The following is a 21,969-nucleotide window of genomic DNA, read 5'->3' as shown; positions in this document are numbered from 1 at the left end:
GGTTAAAGGCACCGGGGAAAAAACAGGCCCTGGAACCAAAAACCAGCTTTTCCCTCACCCCCTCCACCGTCTTTCTCTCTGTAGCTGCTGGCGGTGTCGGACCTGTTCACGGAGAGGAACCAGTTCGACATGATGTTCTCCACCCTGATGGAGCTGCAGAAACTCCATCCACCAGAGGATGAGATCCTCAATCAGTACCTGGTGCCTGCCATCTGCAAGGCAGCCGCTGTGCTGGGCATGGTGAGTGTGAGCTGCCGTGCGACGGTGCACCCGAGACGGTACCGATACTCTCGCAACGTATGAATCCTTTTAAACGTCCATTTCCAGGACAAAGCGATAGCCGAGCCGGTGTGTCGCCTGTTGGAGACGACCCTGCGCAGCACCCACCTGCCCAGCCGCATGGGGGCCCTGCACGGGGTGCTGTACGTGTTGGAGTGCGACCTGCTGGATGACACGGCCAAACAGCTGATCCCCACCGTCTCCGAGTACCTTCTCTCCAACCTGAGGGCCATCGCTCAGTGAGTACCTCTCGCTCTCTCGCCTCAAACCTCACACAGAAACTGACCCAAATGGATCTTCTAATGAAAATAAAGTTGCCGTTGGGAACCAATGTGTTTAATGTCAGTGCGTGAACCCCTCCCTCACCCCCTCCCCCGCACTGCAAGAGGATCTCTGAATCGATTAGTGTTTATCCAGCTTAATAAGGGGATGGAAACAAGAGTGCAGTGTAACTCTCTGGCCCCCGAGGTGCTGCTCTGACATCTTGGACGATGACCTGCCAGCCTGTCTAATTATCCATTTCATCTTAATGTTGCTCTCCTCACTCTCTGTGTCTCCTGTCTTCGTTCTGTAGTTGTGTAAACCTGCATAACCAGCAGCATGTGTTGGTGATGTGCGCAGTGGCCTTCTACATGATGGAGAACTACCCTCTGGATGTAGGAGCTGAGTTCATGGCTGGAGTCATACAGGTGAGGGAGAGGAGGGTGAAACTAACCCCTGATGTGTATCACGTATTTCACAATAAAAATAAGGTCTAAAAATACATTTGTATTTTATTGTGAAACATGAACACATCTCCGGTCTCAGTCCCGCCCGTTGTCGTTCTTCTGACTCCTCCAGCTGTGCGGTGTGATGGTGTCGGCCAGCGAGGACTCCACCCCCTCCGTCATCTATCACTGCGTGCTTCGCGGTCTGGAGCGCCTCCTGCTGTCGGAGCAGTTGTCCCGCGTGGACGGAGAGGCGCTGGTCAAACTCAGCGTGGACCGGGTCAACATGCCGTCGCCGCACAGAGCCATGGCCGCCCTGGGCCTCATGCTCACCTGCATGTACACCGGTAAGCTTCGACACCGCTTCAAATCCACCCGACACGTATCATGGCGTCGAGCTTACCTGGTCAACTCACCTGCATGGACGCTTGAATACTAACATAGGACTGCATCATTTCTACCTCCATGTGGCTGCAGGAGTTTCACTAACACAGCTGCTTTCCCACAGAGAGGTTGTGTCTTTATTTCCTCTTGTTTGACCTGATTTCTTCCCACCAGCATGTGAGATGTAGCGACCCCTCCACCTCTTCTCGTACATTCAGAATCAGTTAAAACTAAGAATGATATAACATCAAAAAAAAAAAGATTGGGAATCATTTGTGAATTAAGAGTGACGTTATTTTTGAGTTGCTTTACTAGATTTTTGGTGATCTGCAGAATAAACGTAGGCAGGAACGTGTTGCCGTCTCTAAGCCTACTGAAATGCTGACTGTGCAGCTTATACATCATTGTGCATGTCACTGCAGCATGCAAAAAAACTTCAGACCATCTCGTATTCATTAATGCATGAAAAGTCTTTCATAAATATAAATTGTCTCCATCTTAGATCAGTAAGTAAGTATCTCAGGAAAGTACACTGGTGACATAGAAGAAATTAACCGCTGTACTTTCTTTATTCGTAACTCCATATTTCTGCAGCAAACTGAACACACTTTAAGAAAAACACAATTATTACAATTGCACTATTGTGCTTCCTCCAGTTTTTTTTGTGTTCATCTCTGCATGTACTCACTGTGAACCACTTCATACCCACCACTGGTCTCTCTGTACAGCATAATACACCTTCGAAAAATCAAAAATGTATATAATATTTAATACACCTGCTTGCTTTCCGCCTGTAAATACATATTATATACATACCTCTGATATACCCTACCTCTAACCCTTATGCTGGCCCCGTACTAACTCCAGCAACTCTTGGTATGTTCGGGTCTAAATAACAGAGAATAAGTCCTCCCCTGAATAAAAACCCGGCACCTGCAGATGCAAAACCCACTTTTCTACATTGCTCTAATGTGCTGTATGTGCAAACCGAAGCACATTCAGATCACAGCAGAGGCAAATCTAGAATATAACATCCCCAGAAAACGTGGCATTAAAAAAAAAAATCCCTCTAATACGTTTTAGTCGCTTAAAGAACAGCTGAAGAATGTTTGTAGCTCCCAGAAATTCACAGATTTTTCTGTCTGAGGTCAACAAAATTCTGATCTGAGTCTTGTGATGTGAGTGTCCCGAACCCCCCTTCTCTAACCTCTACCCCACTGGTTCGACCCGTGCCCCGCCCCTTCCCTCCCCCCTCTCGTCCTCTCAGCGGTGCTTGCGTCGGGTTCAGACGCGACAGGGGTTAGAGGTCAGGTTGACTCGGGCTCCGCTGTAGCGGAGGCGGTGGGCGTCACGGCGGGTCATGTTGGTTTCTCCTCAGGCAAGGAGAAAGCCAGCCCTGCCGGCCGCCCCGCCCACTCCGACCCTCAGGCCCCCGACAGCGAGTCCATCATTGTTGCCATGGAGAGGGTGTCCGTGCTCTTTGACAGGTACACACACCCTTCACACTGCATTTGTAATAACAAACTTATTTAAAAAAAAAAATCGGACATTGAGGGTTTTCAGAGGTCAGAAATCTTTATATTGTGCGTTTTTTAAAATTTATTTATTTATTTATTTTTTTACAAACACTAACTCATTTCTGTTCTTCCGGTTGGTTTCCTGTTTGCAGGATCAGGAAGGGTTTACCCAGCGAGGCTCGAGTGGTTTCCAGGATTCTGCCTCAGTTTCTGGACGACTTCTTTCCGCCACAGGACGTCATGAACAAGGTCATCGGAGAGTTCCTGTCCAATCAGCAGCCTTACCCACAATTCATGGCCACCGTCGTCTACAAGGTCAGCAGCAGGAAATGACTGCACGCAAATCAAGTTTTTTGTTTTTTTTGTTTTTTTTTCCTGTGTTCTGGATATTTTCAACACACAAATGCTCAAACGTTTACTGCTGCATGCTGTCTCTCTGCTTCTGGTGAGGAGCCAGTCTCCGGTCTCGGTATGCTTGTTTACTTCCAGACAAATCGTTTTTTAGTTTTGTTGTCCTGTTGTCTTGACAACATCAAGCTGGAGAAAAGACATCCAGTCCCGGTTATTTCCCTAAAAATCTAATAAAAACAAAAAAGGCAAAAACAATAAAAGAGCTCAATGAAGTTAAATAGAATTTTACTTGCAAAGGAATATTAGGTAATGCTTCAACAAAATCGTAAATGTTGATTATTGTTCTTTTTTTTTTTTTTTTGCAAAACAAGTTTAAATCCTGCAAAGTTCTTGCTTTTCGATCTTATTTTTGGAAACTAAGCTCCTGATAATCTGCTCTTTTTGGTGTATTTCTTGCTTCAACCTGATTTCAAAACCACTTCTGGGTGTTGTTTTGACATTTGACATATAATTTTTTTTCCCCATTTGAAATCAACTGAGAGCCGAGTGAGTGTCTCTAGTGTACAAGAGTACCTGATAGCAGAAAATACCCACATTCTTACCAGACTACAATCAGCAAATTGAATATTTGCCAAATAGCACACTGTATTATGAGATATTAATGTCTTCGACTTCCTTGTCTTTGTCTGCTCGGATGTTAATTTCTGCTTCTCCCTCGTCACCAGGTTTTCCAGACCCTCCACGCCACGGGCCAGTCGTCGATGGTGCGCGATTGGGTGCTGCTGTCTCTGTCCAACTTCACCCAGCGGACCCCGGTGGCCATGGCCATGTGGAGCCTCTCCTGCTTCTTCGTCTCGGCCTCCACCTCCCAGTGGATCTCCGCTCTGTATCCTTTCATAAGCTGGAGTTTCGATCTCGTGAGCGGGACGGTAGTACGATTTTTTTAAATTTATTGTCGTTTTAGTTTGCGGTGGTTTGTCCTTTACCCTCCTGCTCTGAAACCAGACTTCCACACGTGATCAGCCGGATGGGCTCCAGCGAGGTGGTGGACGTCAACCTGTTCTGCCTGGTGGCGATGGATTTCTACCGGCACCAGATCGACGAGGAGCTGGACCGCAGGGCTTTCCAGTCGGTCTTTGAGACGGTGGCGTCGCCGGGCAGCCCGTACTACCAGCTGCTGGGCTGCCTGCAGTCCATCCACCAGGACACGTCACTCTGACGGGGTGGTGGGGGATTAGAAAGAGATGTGGTAGGGTAAGAAATTATACCTCCGTAATGAGATGTGATGGAGGGAAAGAACAGAATGTTTTATTTGGAAAAATCTACTGTCGTCATCACCCCCCCCCCACTGAGAGGAAAGGAGTAGAACTACTGAACCCACCGTGATGAAGTCAGTGGAGCTTGAAAAGGAAAGCAGAAGCTGTATGTTAAATGTAAAACGGGGCGCCCCCCGACCCCCCTCTCACCGAGACGTGAGCGCACCTTGAACACTTCCAACTCAGCACCTTTTATTGAAACAAAAAACTTAGAAAGATAACGTTAAATCAAATGCAAAAAATGGATTTGTTTATTTTCCCGTGAGGACTTTGCTTGAGTATTGTGACGTCAGTACAAGTTAAATAGAAAAAAATAAACAAACAAAAAAAACATAGAGAAGTATTTACGATATTTAAAGTTTCAATGCATCTATTTTTCAGTGAGTTTTTGTTGAAGAGTGCTTATGGTTCTGGTTCGGACGGCCTGACACAAAATGGGTCAGAAATGCCTGCTTCATGTTAATAATTAGTATATTTCAAGACCTTTTTTTTTTAATTTTTTTTTTTATATATTTAAGTTACTTGCGGTCATCCGGACACACAAACGGTGAAATATTTTGTGTAAGAATGATCACGAATAGCCATAGTAAAAAATACAAATAAGTTTCATGATGAGAAGCAGGGGATTGATTGGTGGAGCAGGAAGTGCAACTATTCTGGACGTTATGTTGTGAAGACAAAGAACTAAACATGCATTAAAAATAAAGAGAAAAAAGAAAAAAGAACCCACTTTATGCCACCAAATCTTTAAGGGCCCATTTCCCCACACCGAAGTAACAGTAGAAGCTGTCAAGAACAATACCAAAATTGCAGTGATGTTGTCTTTTTTTTTTTTTTTTTTTTTTAAACCAGTAGCAAAGCGAGGAAATGTTTCCTCTTAATTGCTTCTATCCGTCAAGTCTCTCTCTTTTTTTTTATTTTATTCCAGTCTCGTACGCTCCTCAGTGCACCTGAATGATTCCACCGGCCCATTTCTTGTAAAAAAAAATAATAATAATTTTTTAATTCTCAGGATGTAAGATGTGACTATATTATTATTATTATTATTATTATTGTTGTTGTAATAAGACTGGAAGTAATTGACAGTCGTCTTTAAATGGAGTTACCTTCGTATCTTGTAAAAAGTAATTGTATAGTAAACATGAAAGCCATCAGGTGCACGATATAAAAAAAAAAAAAACTAAAAAAAACAGCAGCGTGTAAAGATGAGAAGATGTAGACAGGATGATAATGTGATGACATTTTCTTTTGTCTTAACACACACAACAGAAAAATCAGCAGACCGCAGAAAGCTTGGAGCTTCTCGTGTTTTATTAAAGACTTGACCTCGAGTTGCCTGGATGCGAGCTGGGCTTCGTTACTCTGTACATACACTTGCCTTAGATGAAAGACTGAACATGTACGTCCTATACACTGAAAGCTTTGAAAGCATGCTTAGCGTTCTTGCATTGTCTTTTACAAACTGTTATTTCCGTGGGTACGGTTGCCATGACTGTAGGAGGAGATGCGACACAATCCAAAGGGGAGCCATGTAACCTTAGCGACCAAGAGCAGCTTTTGACAAATCAACAGAGGAGGAAGCGTAGCGACGCCACGTCAACAGCAGGGGTTTGTTCTGGGTTTTTTTTCATGTGGAGCTTTAAATATTTTGTTGAAGATCGGTTAAATATCTCATCGTTTGTTGTCTTTGTGCGGAAATATTTAAATACACGGCGCTTAAGAAAAACAAACTTGGAAGACATTTTCACGTCGATGTTAGGCGCTTTTCTTGATATGCAACGAGTCCTGCAAAAAGTAAACATCACAGCGATTTGTGTGCTCAGTGTGTCACCACTTTTTATTTAAAAGGCAATTGACTGGTTTCCTTTTTGATCATTCTGAAATAATGTTTTTCACACAATAAATGAGTCCTCTGCCGCTCTTATTTTGAAATTCCAATGCGAAGCCTCACATTTCAAGGAGCCCCAATGAGCCCCGTTTTCAGTATTTTTATTTTTTTGTAATTTGTGAGGGTGAGAAAAAGATGTCAGAGATGACGGAAAATCCTTATAAAAGGAAAATCATTCAGAGACAACATGGGATGAAAAAGATCTTTTCATCTCTTTTGGTGTCTCAGAGGAGCAGGGGGACCTCTGCAGGGGGTAATACGATTACCCAGAAAATCTTTTGTGTGGTTTTGCGAGATGGGCTTGGAGTTTGTGCACAAAGGTCACATTGGACTGATTTAACACGCTTCTCTTCAAGGCTGTTTTTTTTCCTTCCTCTCCGTTGAAATAATGAAGAACTCAGACGAATACAGAGTCACAGTTTAAAACTTTTCTCTTGACAACTTCTTTCCATGTCAACTATCTTTGTGATGAGCATGTTGGCTTTAAAAGAAATCTCTTTCTTTTTTTTTCCCTCCCCCCCACATCTAGAAAACACTTTTGGGGACTACTGAAGCAGTAGTAGAAGCAAAGACTGACAATGAAATGATTCCCTTTACGTTTTCTCTTCAGGCTGGATCCTCTACAAGGACCCATCTTCACATCTTTTTTTTTTTTTTTTTACAATTGCCTGTAAAAATATGACTGAAAGAGATTGTGTATTTCGGTTTCATTTAAATATTTTAAAGAGATTAATCACTGCATATGGTCTGTTGTAGAAATAAATAAATTATTTAAAGATGTTAAAACTTGTTCTGAGATTTGATTTCCTTTTTGTGAGAGTTGCAAACTTGAGGACGGCAGCTGAAGGTGTTTCATTGCTCTCGTTACTGCTTTGCAGGATCCGTTTGCATGAAATCCACCTGCGAGGTTTCAGCTATTTAAACACTTCCTGCCAGAAAGAGCTCCAGTTTACCGAGAAGAGAGAAAACGAACAGCCGAGATGAGCTAAAACTAAATGTTCTCCTTTAAAGGTACAGACTCCAACTCACACCGTTAAGTTATCACATTATACAGCTTCCTTTTCTTTTTATCTTTTTTTTTTTTAGCAGGCTGTAATTCCCTTTTATAGAGTCATGCATTATAAAAATAAAAGCCCTATTTTACAGCATTCATTAGTGCTTCATGATTAAAAGGTATTAACAGGATTACCATGCAGCTGCCAGATGGTTCATGAAGTGCTGAAATCATGATGGCAAAGTCTTCTTAGGGCTGAACTTCACGGCTTAACGTCACAGGAACTGTAAGATTAACACCGAGCATGGAGGAAAATCAACACGATGATTTGAGATCTTTTTGCAGTTTATTGCAGCTCATTACAGAAAAACATGAACTAACCTTTTGAGCCCAAAACGACAACGAAGAATTTGAACCTTTATGAAAAGACAAAAAAAAAAAAAAAAAAAAAAAAAATACCACACAATTTAACATTTTAAACACAAATGTCAATGTACATTTAATCTGGTCGTAAATGCAAAAAACAACAACTCAATTTCAGGATTTGACTCATTGCACATAAGATTTGACTTTGCAGAAGTTTGCTTTTTAAACATTTCTCTCAGACACATTATTCACAAAGTTCTTCACTTTCTTGTATTATTTCCAGTTTGATTTTTTTAACTCCCTCCTCCTCCTCCTCCTGCTCCTCCTGCTCCACTGCCCACTCCAAACACCCCTCCCTCTCCTCCAGTCCTCCTCCTCTTAAGGCTCCTTCGCCAGATGGTGCAGTCTTTTCTTTTGTTTACCCATCGCCCCTCTCTTCACCTATCCAACCCTCCACTACAACAACTATGGAGACTTCCCGAGCAGCATCACCGCCGCAGGACAACCGACAAGTAAGTCATTTTCCTCCCGTTGAAGTTAAAGTTCTCCCGTTGAAGTTCTCCCGCTGCTCCAAAACATCTTTGTGGAAACGTGAAAAAAAAAAGAAAAGAAAAATGACCTGCACCTCTTATTTAGCTGCTTTTTTTTTTTTTTACAACTCAGACGTATTGTAGCCTGCTGCTGTAAACACACACACACGCACGCACGCACACGCACGCACACGCGGCGCGCGACTTCCGCGACGCTCGTGACGCGTTTTGACACCTGTGGAGAGTTTCTGTCGCTCCTTTTATCTGTTGATTTCTCAATCTAACTTTCGCCCCAATTTATCCGCATAACTGTCGGGCGCTGTGAGCGACAGCTCGAGAAACCAATGACGGGACGTAGAAGTCTGTGTACAGCGCCGTTGCCACGGTTACAGACCGACATTCCACAGATCTGGGAAAACCGAGGGGCGGGGCTTGCAGCTTTTTAAGCACGGGTGGATGCACTTTTGGAGCAGAAAGTCACGGCAAGAACTTTTTTTTGTTGTTGTTGTTTTAACTCTTAATGAACTGAGGGGGAAAAAAACAAACACGCATTTAACCGGTTAAAGTGACAAAACACGTTGCTGTTAATTCCTCCCACCAGTCCGAACAGCGCTAACTTTTGCTAATGTGCGCGGCTAGCTGAAGCTAACGTGCAACGCGTCAGCTGGACTTTGTTTCTCCGTGAATGTCGTCGACGAGTTGAACGAAAAGTGGTTGAACGCGGATGTTAATAAGCGACTCGTAGTTTGTAAGCTGTTGGATGTCAGCGCGCGTGGAGGCTGGAGGCTCCGTCGGTTTTTGAATTTACCTGCTCTGACAGGTGAGTCTGCGTTAGGCCCCGCCCCCTTCGCGCCGCGCTGTCAGCGCTGCTTTAACAAGTGTAAACAGTGCAGGTTTTTTTTTTTTTTTTTTATATAGCACCACGTGGGCCAGACACAGTGCATGTTTAAATATTTTAAATAGAAATTAAAGCAAACACACACTAAAAAAAAAAAAAAAAAAAAAAAGAAGAAGAAGTAGGTTAAGACCTGTTTGTGCTCTCTGGTCCCTTCAGGTGACGAGTGACACCGGGATGGGACGTCTGACGAGGCCGCGTCCAAACTGAGTCCAGGATCTCACCCGTCCGCTGCATTTGGAGCCGCTGCTCGATCCGAGCCGACGGACCGACGATGACAAATTGAAAGTTTACTCGATCGATGGACAAGAGAAGGTTCCCTGGCACCATGTCCAGGCGCCCCGGTAGCGGAAGCGGGCTGAACTTCCCTCAGCCGCCGCCACCTTCCTCCTCCTCCTCCTCCTCCGTCCAGCCGGGCCGCATTCGGGCCGTGGAGGTGGCGAGGGGGAGAACGGGGTACGGCTTCACGCTGTCGGGCCAGAGCCCCTGCGTGCTCAGCTGCATCCTGAAGGGAAGCCCCGCCGACTACGTGGGGCTGCGGTCGGGAGACTTCATCCTCTCCGTCAACGACATCAACGTCTCCAAGGCGTCGCACGAAGACGTGGTCAAACTGATCGGACGCTGCTCCGGTGTCTTGAAACTGGTGATCGGCGAGGTCGAGCGGCACCGGCGGCACCACCACCACCACCACCACCAACAACAACAACAACAACAACGCACCCCCGGCAGCCGTCACCACAGCAGCAACGCGGCGGCGGCGGCGGCGGCGTCCTACCTGGACTCGTGTTCCAGTGACGACGAGCTGGACGGTTTCTACGACGGCAGCGTGAACAACAACAACAACAGCAGGTCGGGCTGCGGAGCCCGCGGAGGATGGTACAAACCCAAACTGGACTCCAAGCAGCTGGGCATCAACAGGGCGGAGAAGGTGGTGGCGGAGCTGCAGTCGGGAGGGATTTTCAACATGATCTTCGAGAACTCCAGCCAGTCGTCCAGCAGCTCCGATAAGGACAGACCCAGCGGCGGCTCGTCGTCGAAGCCGCGGCCGCCGTCCGACCCGGAGTTCCCTCCGTACCAGATCCCCTCTCGCTCTCAGAGCAACCCCAACCTCCTCTCCGAGGAGGAGATGGCCCACGTCTTAAATGACGACTCGGTCTTCCTGGAGTCAGACTTTCGCCACCTCCACCTGCATCACCACCACCACCACCACGAAGAAGAAGAAGAAGAAGAAGAAGAAGAAGAAGAAGAAGAAGAAGAGCAGGACGTTGACGTGGGGGACGAGGGCGACTTGGGCCTGGAGCCCGGCGAGGGGATCCTCAACGTGGGGATGATCGTCGGCTACCTGGGCTCCATCGAGCTCGCCTCCACGGGCACGAACCTCGAGAGCGACAGTCTGCAAGCCATCAGAGGGAGCATGAGGCGCCTCCGGGCCGAGCAGAAGATTCATTCGCTGGTTCTCATGAAGGTGCGACTGGATATTTTTCTTATCCACCTGCAGAAAAAACATCAGTAGCTTCATATAAACTGCACTTTTCCAATTAGCCAATTTCAATAAGTCAAGATTAGATCAGTCTCTGTTGTTAGATCTCTTCACATTACGGCATAAATAGCTGGAAAACAACAATTCAACTGAAAAAGATCTTCTATGGCAGATCGTTCTGCCCGGCATCGAGGTGTAACATGAATTCATTAATATCCCTCCAGGTCATGCATGACAGCGTGCGTCTGTGCAGCGACCGAGGTCACGTCCTGGCCACCTATCCTGCAGAGAAACTAGCTTTCAGCGCCTGTTGCCCCGACGACCGGCGCTTCTTCGGACTGGTCACGATGCAAGCGACGGACGACCACGACGACCGACTCTTCAGCAACGGTCGGGACGAAGAGGGCAGTTTGAGGACTTCCTGTCACGTGTTCATCGTGGATCCCGACCTCTGTCACCACCAGGTAAAAACACAGATAACAGAAAACTTGAATGTTTTTAGTATGTTTAATGTCACTAAGTGGTGGAGGATTTATTTGCCGGCATTACAAACAACAAACACAGCAGCCAGCTGCTCAGTAAGTTACTCCTGTTAGAAATCCGGGGAATCTGCTCTCGAGGATTAAAACTGATTAAAAGCGATTACAGAAAAGAGTTCCTGAGGCGCTCTTTAACAGAGCCATACAAAATTATAACCAAAGTCTTTGACTCGAGCACAGGATGGAAACAAAAGGTAGAAAAAGGTCTGGGAATTGTTTTAAATGTTTTTTAATGGCAGCGCAATACCTGCTATCAATACCAAGGAAGAACTTATTGATGTATATAAATGTGCTTTTTCTTTTTAACTTTTATATGTCAAACTGAACCAGACTTCTTAACGCACAAATCGGCTGTAAATGACTAAAAATAAACATTAAACAAATCTAAAATACCAAAATTCTGGTGATCCAACAATAAATAATGAGTTAATGATTATTTCCAATGTCTGATTGTTTTATAGAAAACATCAGTGATGCTAATCAACTCAGATTTACTTTTTCAGCACCTTTCAAACAACAATACATCCCGAAGTGCTTCGGAGAGCAAAATAAAAAGAACAAACGATGAAACATTTAAAACCCAAACGATGAATAAAACAATAGAGCCTCAATTAGAAGCCAAACTACAGAGATATGTCTTAAGTTTTCTTTTGAAAATGTCCCTCAGACATATTCAGAGCTCCTGTCCCGGTTCCCGTTGTTCCCTCAGGTCCATCTCGGCGTGGCCCTGAAGTTCGGCTTCGAGTGCACCCCCGACCCGGACACGGGAGGCTGCCTGGAATTCCCCCCCAGCTCTCAGCCTCTCCTCCAGTTCGTCTCCGTCCTCTACCGGGACATGGGAGACAACATCGAGGGGGTCCGAGCCCGCGCTTTCCACGACCCCGACAACGACGCCCAGCAGAACCACAGCACCAGCAGCAACAGCGACAGCGGGATCGGCAACTTCCTGCCGGAGGAGAAGAGCAACCGGGTTCTTCTGGTCGACCTCGGAGGTCCTCCCAATCACAACCACGTCTCCGGGCCGCGCCACTGGGACAGCCCGCCTTCCTCCCAGCAGGCCTGGAGCCCCACCCTGGGAGCGGCGGCCTCCCACCCGCCTCCTCCTCCTCTTCCTCCTCCTCCCGCGCTGAGAAACGGCCACTACCGTCACGACCCGCACCTGGCCGACCTCCCTCACCCCCTCCCCTTAGCTCACCCCGACGTCTCGGGCAGGCACTCGCGGGGACTCCACCCACACCACTACTCGTCCGGGAAGCGGGGAGGAGCCGTCGGGGGAGGAGAGAGGAGAGGGGCCGGAGGAGCAGTAGGGGTGGAGCAGCAGCGCTGGCTGCCAGTCCATGTGCTGAGGGACTGGCGTCAGCAGCACCACCACAGCCACCTCCAGGGCCTCAGCAGCGACCAGGAGTCCTACGCCGAATCCACGGACGGGTGGTCGTCGGCCAACTGCAGCACCCTGCCTCCACCCATGAGTAAGATCCCGGCCGACCGCTACCGGGCCCCTCTGGCCCCCGGGGACCACCTGCCGCCACCTGGGACGAGCCAGCCTCCTCCTCCTCCTTCTCCTTCTCCTCCTCTTCCTCCTCCTCCTCCTCCTCCTCCTCTTCCTCCTCCTCCTCCCTCGCATCCCCACACCCACCGGCTGGCGGCTCAGAAAGATGAGTGGGCGAAGAAGTTGTTCGGTGCAGGAGACCGGGAGCGGAGCGGAGCGGAGAGAAGTGGCCGAGAGAAGAAACGAGGAGGGAACTCCAAGGACGGAGAGAAAAAGGTACGTTCGACGACGTCATTCAAGGATTTGAATTAAATTAAAACTTCTCATAATTTGTATTCGCTTTTTTTTTTTTTTTTTTTTTTAAAAGCAACCACCTCCCTGATAATAGTGCGTTGACTTCGTGTGCGATACTGTGCCAGTTTATGGGCTGTGGGAGAGTTGTGTTAAAAGTGAGCATGAGATGAGAAGCCCCCCCATCACACATCCCCGCTGTGGAAATTTCCTCTGACCTGTCTGTGTCCAAGACGACGCTTTATTGAGGCTATAAATCCATCTGCGCTCATCCCGCTCCCGAACATTTAACTCCTTCAGTCCTTCCATCAAGTTCCTCTTTTTTTTTTTTTTTTTTTCAGTCAGATTTAAAACTTTTGACTCGTTTTGAAACTTACTATAAACCGTGTTCGTCGCAGCTAAACCTCTCGGTGTTACGCTGAGTTGACTCTCCCCCCCAGACTCAGTACAAGTGGATTGATAAGTTATTTATCCCCACTGCTCCAGTATCAGATCATTTATTATGCACCAGCCAGACATCTGCCTTCCCCTGAAAACCACCTGTTTCCCACCTTAATGACACTCGGTGTAGCAACACAGCGGGCTCATTATACAGTTTACTGCTTTGCATTTGTTTGATGTAATTATGTAAAAAAACGATAAGACGCATTTTATAAGAGTACGTTTCCGTGGAGATACAGCACAGTATTGACGGGCTGTTTATTGTTGTATTATTAGACAATAGGACGGAGGAAACACAGACGGAGAAGGACAGATATATCCAGCCTGACTGGATTCCATCTGGATCAACCAGCCCATCTGTTCGAATGCTCAAACACACTGTTTACAAGTTTGTAGGAAATAGCTGCATTGTCTCCGTCTGCATTTCACGTGTAAGAAAGGTACCGTTTCCTTGATGCGGATGGAGGCTGCTGCCCCCACCCCCGACTTTAACTCTCGGCGGCGGAGGGTTCGAGGGATCCTCGGGCGGGACAATCAGAGGAAGTGTTTACAGTGACAGGAAGGTCGGACGTTAGCGTCCCTGAGAAAATGTCCTCGGACTGGCGGCTCAGAGCTCGGGAGGCTGCGGTTGTCATGGTGAGCCGGCGTTACTTCTCCCTCTGCTGGGACTGAGTCTTTGCTGCTTTTTAATGCACCGGTTCTCCATCCAGTGTGCAACGAATCGAGGTGTTGTTCCTTAAAAATGACTGTTTAAAGTTAGACACACGGTGGCACTGTTTCACTATCAAAACCTCTGGTAACCTCCTGCACTCTCATGGCGGTCGATGGGGAAACAAAAATACATTTTTTTAATTTTTTTTTAAGTGTTCTTCGTGTTCTACTTAAGACGGCAAAAAAAACAACCAAAAAACACCCACAGTTTTGTGTTGTCCGTTGAATACTGACCCGTGTGACGCGGCGGTCGTTGTAATGTGGCGGCTGTGACTCGTGAGTTCGATCCCACTCTTCTCCTCTCCACACGTCGGGAGCGTCGGTGGGCAAAAACACCGGCAGCTCCTCCTCCATCAGTGTGTGTGAACGGGGCAATAAGAGGCTAATTGTAAAGCGTGTTGTCTATTAAAGCTGAAGAGAGTCTATTTGCCTTTTATCATTCTTTCATTAAAGAGATGACATCAAATACGTTGGCTTTGGCTTGTTTTAGGCATCCTGTGTCGTATTGGTGTTGTGATGTCAGACCAGATATTGTCTGCAGGTTTTGGATGTCAGAACATCACGATATGACATACGAGTTATCTGCATTACAATGAGATGAGTTTCCTTTTTCCTGTTAGTCATTATTTCCACATTACGGATGATTATTTATTAATAACCCTCATAGTTTAGATATTTTGTAAAAGCCCCAGTAGTCATCCCTTCAATATTGTTGCAGTATCAAGGTATTTAATCAAAAACATTGTGATATGTGATTTTGTACTATTATTATTTTTATAAGGAAGAAGTTCCGTGTGTGTATGTTTGTTTCTGATGTTGACAGCTATGTTCTCATAAACAGGAAGGATGCTTGTTTTTCTGATATTGTACACGTGTGTGTGTGTGTGTGTGTGTGTGTGTGTGTGAAGGGAGAGAGAGAGAGAGAGAGAGAGAGGGAGGGGGGGGGGGGGGGGGGACGAGATCGGCTGCACAGATAAGAGAGAGCTGTGAGCTTTCCACAAAAATTCAGTCTTTCATGTTTTTTTCTCAGAAACAGCTCCGGAGCAGCCACACCCAAAACAACAAGCCCACAGTCAGATCAACACTTTCTCTTTTTTTTTTTTTTTTTCCTTTTCTAACCAAAAAAAAAATCTCAGTTTCCGTTTTAAAAAAGACTCAAAAAACACGACACTTTTTTGTTCTTTTTATGCTTTTTTTTTTTTTTTTGCCATCACAAGTCACAAGTGAGTTTTAAACTGACCGGGTTAAACAGAGGTCGTGTGAAAATGTGTGCGTCCACACATGTAATCAAGTGTTCAAATCTGACACACACACACACACACACACACACACACACACACACACACACACACACACAGATGAAGGGTTGACTCAGTATCCAGGCAACACCGCTGGTCACTGCCTGATGAAATACAGAGCAGACCTGCGCTCATGATTTACTAATCAGTCAGCTGTCGAGATGCTTTTCTCTGACTGCGGGAGGAGATCAGCCAAAACGCCAGAGAGAGAATATTTCTGTCGGTCTGCAAAGACGAAAACAGTTTTGAAATGTCTCCTAAAAGACTTGAGAAATCAAAACAGCCCTCAACCTCTCGTCCTCTTTGGTTTGCAGCACGACGCGGCTTCATCGCTGTCAAACGGCTTCAGATAATAAAATCTGATGACCTGGTGACTAATTTGTTAATGTGCTCTGCAGTTTATGGCATCATGCAGCGGCCAAGCTGTTTGAACTTTATTCCACTTCGGTGGGTTTAAAATGCGGTCGTTCCACACGCATCGTAAAACCTTAAAATATTCTTAGTGTATATTAAGATAAGATACGAGTTAATTAATCCCAATGTGGGTAAAAATGTAATCGTCAGATTAAGAATGCAGGTCGGAAAAGATAAATATATTTAATAATATATATATATATATATATAATGTATATTTCTATGCACAGAAAGAAAAAAATGACAGAATAGAATCGAATAAAAAGGACAACAAAAAAAAAATCGACTCGAGTCGTCTCTAGTGCTGCAGGCAGAATCACAGGATTGTACAAGCCTGCGTGTAACGTGGAATTTAACATCCAGGTGAGAAAAAAAAAAAAGATCTTCAGTAGACAGACATGTGTAACATGTGCAGGGAAAGAAAGCTCCTAACATTTCACGTTTTTTCTTTAAAATGACACTTTAAAGTTTTCTATAACACCTGTCACACACACACACACACACACACACACACACACACACACACACACACACACACACACACACACACACACACACACACACAGAGGCCCCTCAGGGTGTCAGAAACGGTGGCATGCTGCTTCTGTGTGCGCCGGTAATAAAAAGTTGTTTGGATAATGCAAACAAATAATAAAGTGTTGTGTAAATTCTGTGCGGATAAACTGACATTACATCCCATTAACGCACGGCAGCATTATTAACGGGTGAACTGGGCGCCTCGGCAACCTGCTGCCGCTGTCGTTGGACTAACAGCTGAGCAAACACCGTAAAGTTCCTGTAATAAAATATTACATTCAATACCGGTATGTTAGATAATACATAATAATAAATTATCTACATGACTGTTGTCCTGCAGGCTGCATTTTTTTTAGATCGGCTCTAATGGTCATTTTAATATTTTGAACCTGGTATATAAATATGTAATAAGAACAAAGATTCTTGATATAATCCATGAGAATAGGATGTCTTCAGAACCAGGCTTTTTATCCGGTTAAAACTTCATCGTGTAAATGAGGCTCTGTTACTTTCAAACCCAGTTTAAATGAGTCCAGACGCTGCTGTTTAAAACGCCTCAATGCCTGACAAGTCCGCTAACTTCTAGTTTAACCTGCTCCTGATGAAATAATTCAATCATGCAGCTCTTGTAGACTTTGTGATCGAACTGGATTTAATTGTTTTGGTGGGGTTGTGACGCCTTTTAATTTGATTTAAACAGTTTTTACAGCCGGAACAGCAGCGACAGAGTTGTTGTAATTACATTCCCTGCCTGTAGGGGGAGACAAATAGGTTCACATTTAATGGAGTAGAATTTGACTTCCAGCCGCTTCCAGTTGGGAATCCATTTCTGTCCAAACTCATATGATAAATGTGGTAAAGACTTCAAACAGGGCTCATATTAAATATAACTATGTAGGAAAACTCATCTTACAGCAAAAAGCTTCTGGTTTTGCACTTCGGGGCTTTTTCTGAGTGAAGTTTACATCTTTGACGTTCTCTATTTCTTTCCTCCTGCGTGGCAGGAGAGGATGAAGATGACCAAGACCAAAGAAATATCCAGCCGTTTTTCATTGAGCCAACTGACAACAATTGAGTTCTGCTTCCGTGCATTAATATCTGACTTATAACTTCCCCGTACGTACTGTTAATATGGCGCCGTGCTCGTGGCAGTCTGTTACAGCAGCTCCCCCGAGTGTGTTTTGTTTTAAGTATTTTTCTTTCTTTCTAAATATAAAAAAATATATATATACTGTACTATATATACTGTATATACTGTGCATTTTTATATTTAATATTTTTTACTGTTATTTTATTGCTTTCCTGTATCTATAAATGCTGCTGTAGGGAAAGAATTTCCCCTTGGGGATTAATAAAGTAACTACCTACCTACCTACCTACCTACCTAAAGGTTGATGAGTTTTACCATCACTACCTACCTACCTAAAGCACAGGAAGTGAGTGTGTGTCTCTGTTTCTTGCCTCAGGGAGGTCGTTTCCGTGGTCTGACCATGGGATTCCCTCCTCTGGCCCAACGCTCTGCAGCCAGGCGCTCCTTCGGACGCTCCAAACGTCTCAGCCTGGCCCGCTCCCTGGACGACCTGGAGGTACGCACACACACACGCACACACACACAAACACATGCACACACACACACGCACACACACACGCACACACACACTCACGGCTCAGCCTGACCACCTTGTTGTTTGTCACATTTGAGCCACACAGCTAATAATAGCCGCTGGCGCACACCATACATCCCTCACATGACACGTCAGGCACTGCTCTCACGTCGCCATGGCAACCATACCCACAGCCATGCACAGTAACCCATCTTATGGAACAGCAGACGTCACGAGGCTCACATTTACCCCGGTGTGTTTTTTTTTTTATCCAGATCACGGTACAATTTTTTTTTTTTTTTTTTTTTTTTTTTTTTTTAAACAACGGGTCATTTATTACTCGACTCAACTGTTTAATACACAAAGTCGTCCACCTCGTACGGATGCAGGATTTTTGTTATTTTATTTTTTTATCCATTTTTGCTTTCCTTAAAGCTGCAAGAAATGACCTGGTAGTCAGTCATTTGAGAGCCATGAGTTTTCTTTCCTAACAACATGCCTATTTAGTTCAGCATTTTGTAAAGTGACAGCGGATAGTGGCTCTTCTAGTATACTGCCAGAAGATACAATACACCTGCTTTCACCTGTATTTATCTTAATTGTCACGGCGTTTTAATGTATGATATTCCACTTCTGGCATCTGTAGCTCATCTTAAAGTGATTAAATTGGTTTAAATTTACAGTAAACAAAACAAGAAAACACCATAGTTGTCAATGTGGCTCGACTGTATATATATATATGTATGTGTGTATATATATATATATTTATATATATGTTTATATATGTGTACATTATATATGTATGTATATATGTATATGTATATATGTATATATATGTATATATGTGTGTGTGTGTGTGTCTGTGTGTCATACCAAATGAGAGTCCTGCTGTCTCGAACACAATTCACGGCCGTAGCTTTGGTTGGAAGAAGATAGAGATCAGAGGAAAGTTAAATGTTTCCTGCGTTTAGCGGTGACTCGGCACCCTGGGAGCAGATCTTCAGGTCCCACGCTGGTGCTTCAGTGGTGAAAGTCTCCTGAAGAGAAGCAACAGGAAGTGTGAGGAGACGACTGTTGGAGTTGGCGTTGGATTTGAACTAGTGAGTCTTAAAACAGTCGAATTAAACAATATCATTATATTGGAATCGAAAAGCTCAAATTAGCTTTCCTGTCCACTTCCTTCTATTAATTGGCCTTGATGATCAGTTATTTGTACTGACGTCCCCTAAGTATCACCATCCTCATTCACGATTTTCAAACACAACAAATTATACCCACCGACAAAAAAAAGCCTGAAAAGATGTCTGAACTTTGTTATATTATGAAGAAATAGAATTAGATGAAAAAAATACCTTAAGGGAGGGCAGATTTTACTAAATGCATCACAGACCTATTTAATTGATATATCTTAAAAAAAAATACAAGTATCGGATGAAGAATCTGTTTCGGCAGATACGAAGTTATTGGATGGGAAATATATTTTCACATTTCACTCTCCTCATTAAACACATTCTACACAAACCGCATGTCTGAACAATTATATTCATGATCTTTTAATCACGACATGCATATTTACAAAAGTGATTCATAATCAGGTGGTGAGCTCTGTTGAATTTCTGGCCACCATCGTATGAGTTTCACGGGTAGATGTCCCATTGGCAGAGCATCCCATGGCAGGGTTTCTCTCTCTTTCTCTCTTTTTTTTTTTTTTTGCCCCCTTCCTCCCCCTCCGTCCCCCTCTCTCCCCCCCACCGCCTCTATTCTACCTTTTTCTTCCGGTCGTTAGGTCTTTTTCTCCTGCTGCACATGCAGTAATGTCCACAAACAGAGAGGGCTTTGTGTCGTGAGAGGGGTGTGTGTGTGTGTGTGTGTGTGTGTGTGTGTGTGTGTGTGTGTGTGTGTGTGTGTGTGTGTAGAGGGCGGTGGAGGGGGGTGTAATGTGGTTCCAAGTGTTAGCCTGCACTTCTAATGAGCTCTGATGAGCAACAAGCTGACCATCGCCTCGTTAGTGAGGCCTCAACACAAAAGCACATACAGTACACACACACACATCCACACACACACACACACACACACACACACACATACATGAGGAGCCAATCATTAATATACATGAAGTAATTGCAACCCTGCTGTGACACACTGGCATATTGATGCACCACACACTATAATTGTGCAGTTGCACACACACACACACACACACACACACACACACACACAGACAGCCCTCAGCCATCTTGTTAGCTGTAAGCTTCTCCAGCAGCTTTCAGAGTTCCAGCTGTATGGGTGTGTGTATATATGTATGTATATATATTGTACAGCCCAACCGTTACACACAACACACACACAACACACACACACACACACACACACACACGCACATACCCACGCCGACGAGCACGGTTGAATAACACACACACACACACACACACACACACACACACACACACACACACACACACACACACACACACACACAGAACTGTGCCTGAACACACTAATGTTTGAAACCACAGAGAGCTAAATTTAAAAAAATCAAGAGACACAAGTGAAACAACTTATTCAAGATGAAACCATCTTGTCAGACAGATGATACATAATACATATTTATTAAAACCACAGAATACTGACTTCTAATTGATTTAGTCTTCAGCTTCGTATGTACAGCTGTTATTTTAATCTTCTGTTTTTATTCTGAACAGTAATTGAACATAATTATTAGTCTGAGTTACTGTCCACCCACTGCTAGGTTGGCTGCATAATCAGTACTCTAAAGTCCTCATCATAACCGTAATCTTAATTTTATCTATCTGAAACCATAATTTTTTATTCATAGCCGTCTTTTTTTTTCTTCTTTTTTTTTTAATGGTGCCAAAACAAAATATATTGGTTGAGGTCGGTGCTCGTCTCTGCGTCGGATTTCAACCGACACACGTGATGATTGACAGGAAGTGATGCACCTGTTTGACATGTTTTTTTTTTTTTTACATGAATTACATCATATATATGTCAACTGTCTTTTTTCCTCCTTAGTTTTCTACATTAAATCAGAGTGGTGGAAACTGAATCAGTCTGCATCTGTTTGGTTTGACAACTAAAACACAAGTTTGTAATCTCCCAGTTCAAAACTGAATTCTTTTAAACTGTAAGTTATGGGAAGATTTTGTGACTAAAACAAAGATCAGGCCACCTCTGAGCCCGGTTCTGTCGGAGGTTTCCTCCTGTTAAAAGGCAGTTTTTCCTTCCTTCTGTTGGAGGTTTTTCTCCCTTAAAGAGGAGTTTTTCCCTCCTCGCTTAATGTGGGAATTGTTGAATTATTAGGTTTCTCTGTATTTAATGTGTTAAGTGCCATGTGTTGTGATTTGACAGGCCTGTCAGGTTAATTGGTGGTTCTACAAATTGTTTCCGTCTGTCTCTGTGTGTTGACCCTGTTGACCCCCTGCCTTTGTCCAAAAGTGAGCTGGGATAGGCTCCGCCCCCCTCAGGATAAAGCAGGTATAGATAATGGATGGATGAATGGGCTGATCTTCTTCTTCTTCTTCTTCTTCTTCTTCTTCTTCTTCTTCTTCTTCTTCTTCTTCTTCTTCTTCTTCTTCCTCTTGGCTGAGTAAATATAACGCCTCATATTAACTTAAGTCTTAAGCTGACAGCATAAATCAGCAAAAAACCTATTCGGGGTTGAAGTTGAAGACAAGATGGACGAGTCCAACATTTCTGTCCTCATTCATGTGTTTTTTTGTTTTGTTTTTTAGTTGCAACAACATTATTTTCAGCTAAAAGGCCTGAAAAGCCGGCAGTTAAGATGGAGGTGCAGTAGAGTCGTTGCCGTGGAGATGTTACACCTTTCTCGTCTCGTTGCTTCGGTGTGTGAACTGGCAGGTTTTCACTGGCCAATTGTGAGTAGTCGCGAGTTACAAATCACCTCGTTGTGAATCTTT

The 21,969-nt window shown here is 44.5% G+C and overlaps 2 protein-coding genes across 6 annotated transcripts in view; both read left to right on the top strand.

Annotated features, from left to right (window-relative positions):
- htt (huntingtin) overlaps positions 1-7,561 on the top strand; it is a 29,976-nt gene extending 22,415 nt beyond the window's left edge. The window contains 8 exon segments of the mRNA XM_069165977.1: positions 85-240; positions 328-518; positions 854-968; positions 1,120-1,333; positions 2,749-2,857; positions 3,040-3,202; positions 3,964-4,124; positions 4,244-7,561. Coding sequence (XP_069022078.1) covers positions 85-240; positions 328-518; positions 854-968; positions 1,120-1,333; positions 2,749-2,857; positions 3,040-3,202; positions 3,964-4,124; positions 4,244-4,457 — 1,323 coding nt within the window. The 3' untranslated portion in view covers positions 4,458-7,561.
- A 670-nt stretch (positions 7,562-8,231) lies between these two features.
- The window catches only part of rgs12b (regulator of G protein signaling 12b), a 40,199-nt gene continuing 26,461 nt past the window's right edge, over positions 8,232-21,969 (top strand). For 3 of the 5 annotated variants that reach the window (XM_069165981.1, XM_069165978.1, XM_069165982.1), the window contains exons 1-5: positions 8,829-9,152; positions 9,387-10,692; positions 10,932-11,171; positions 11,956-13,011; positions 17,894-18,013. In XM_069165981.1, coding sequence (XP_069022082.1) covers positions 9,529-10,692; positions 10,932-11,171; positions 11,956-13,011; positions 17,894-18,013 — 2,580 coding nt within the window. In that variant the 5' untranslated portion in view covers positions 8,829-9,152; positions 9,387-9,528. The other 2 variants (XM_069165979.1, XM_069165980.1) reach the window with 2 other exon arrangements.

This window comes from Embiotoca jacksoni, unplaced genomic scaffold (assembly GCF_022577435.1).
Source record: "Embiotoca jacksoni isolate LCO1_2020_lvr unplaced genomic scaffold, fEmbJac1.0.p SCAF_36, whole genome shotgun sequence".
Taxonomy (NCBI): Eukaryota; Metazoa; Chordata; class Actinopteri; family Embiotocidae; genus Embiotoca; species Embiotoca jacksoni.
This window is presented reverse-complemented; position numbering and strand designations above follow the sequence as displayed.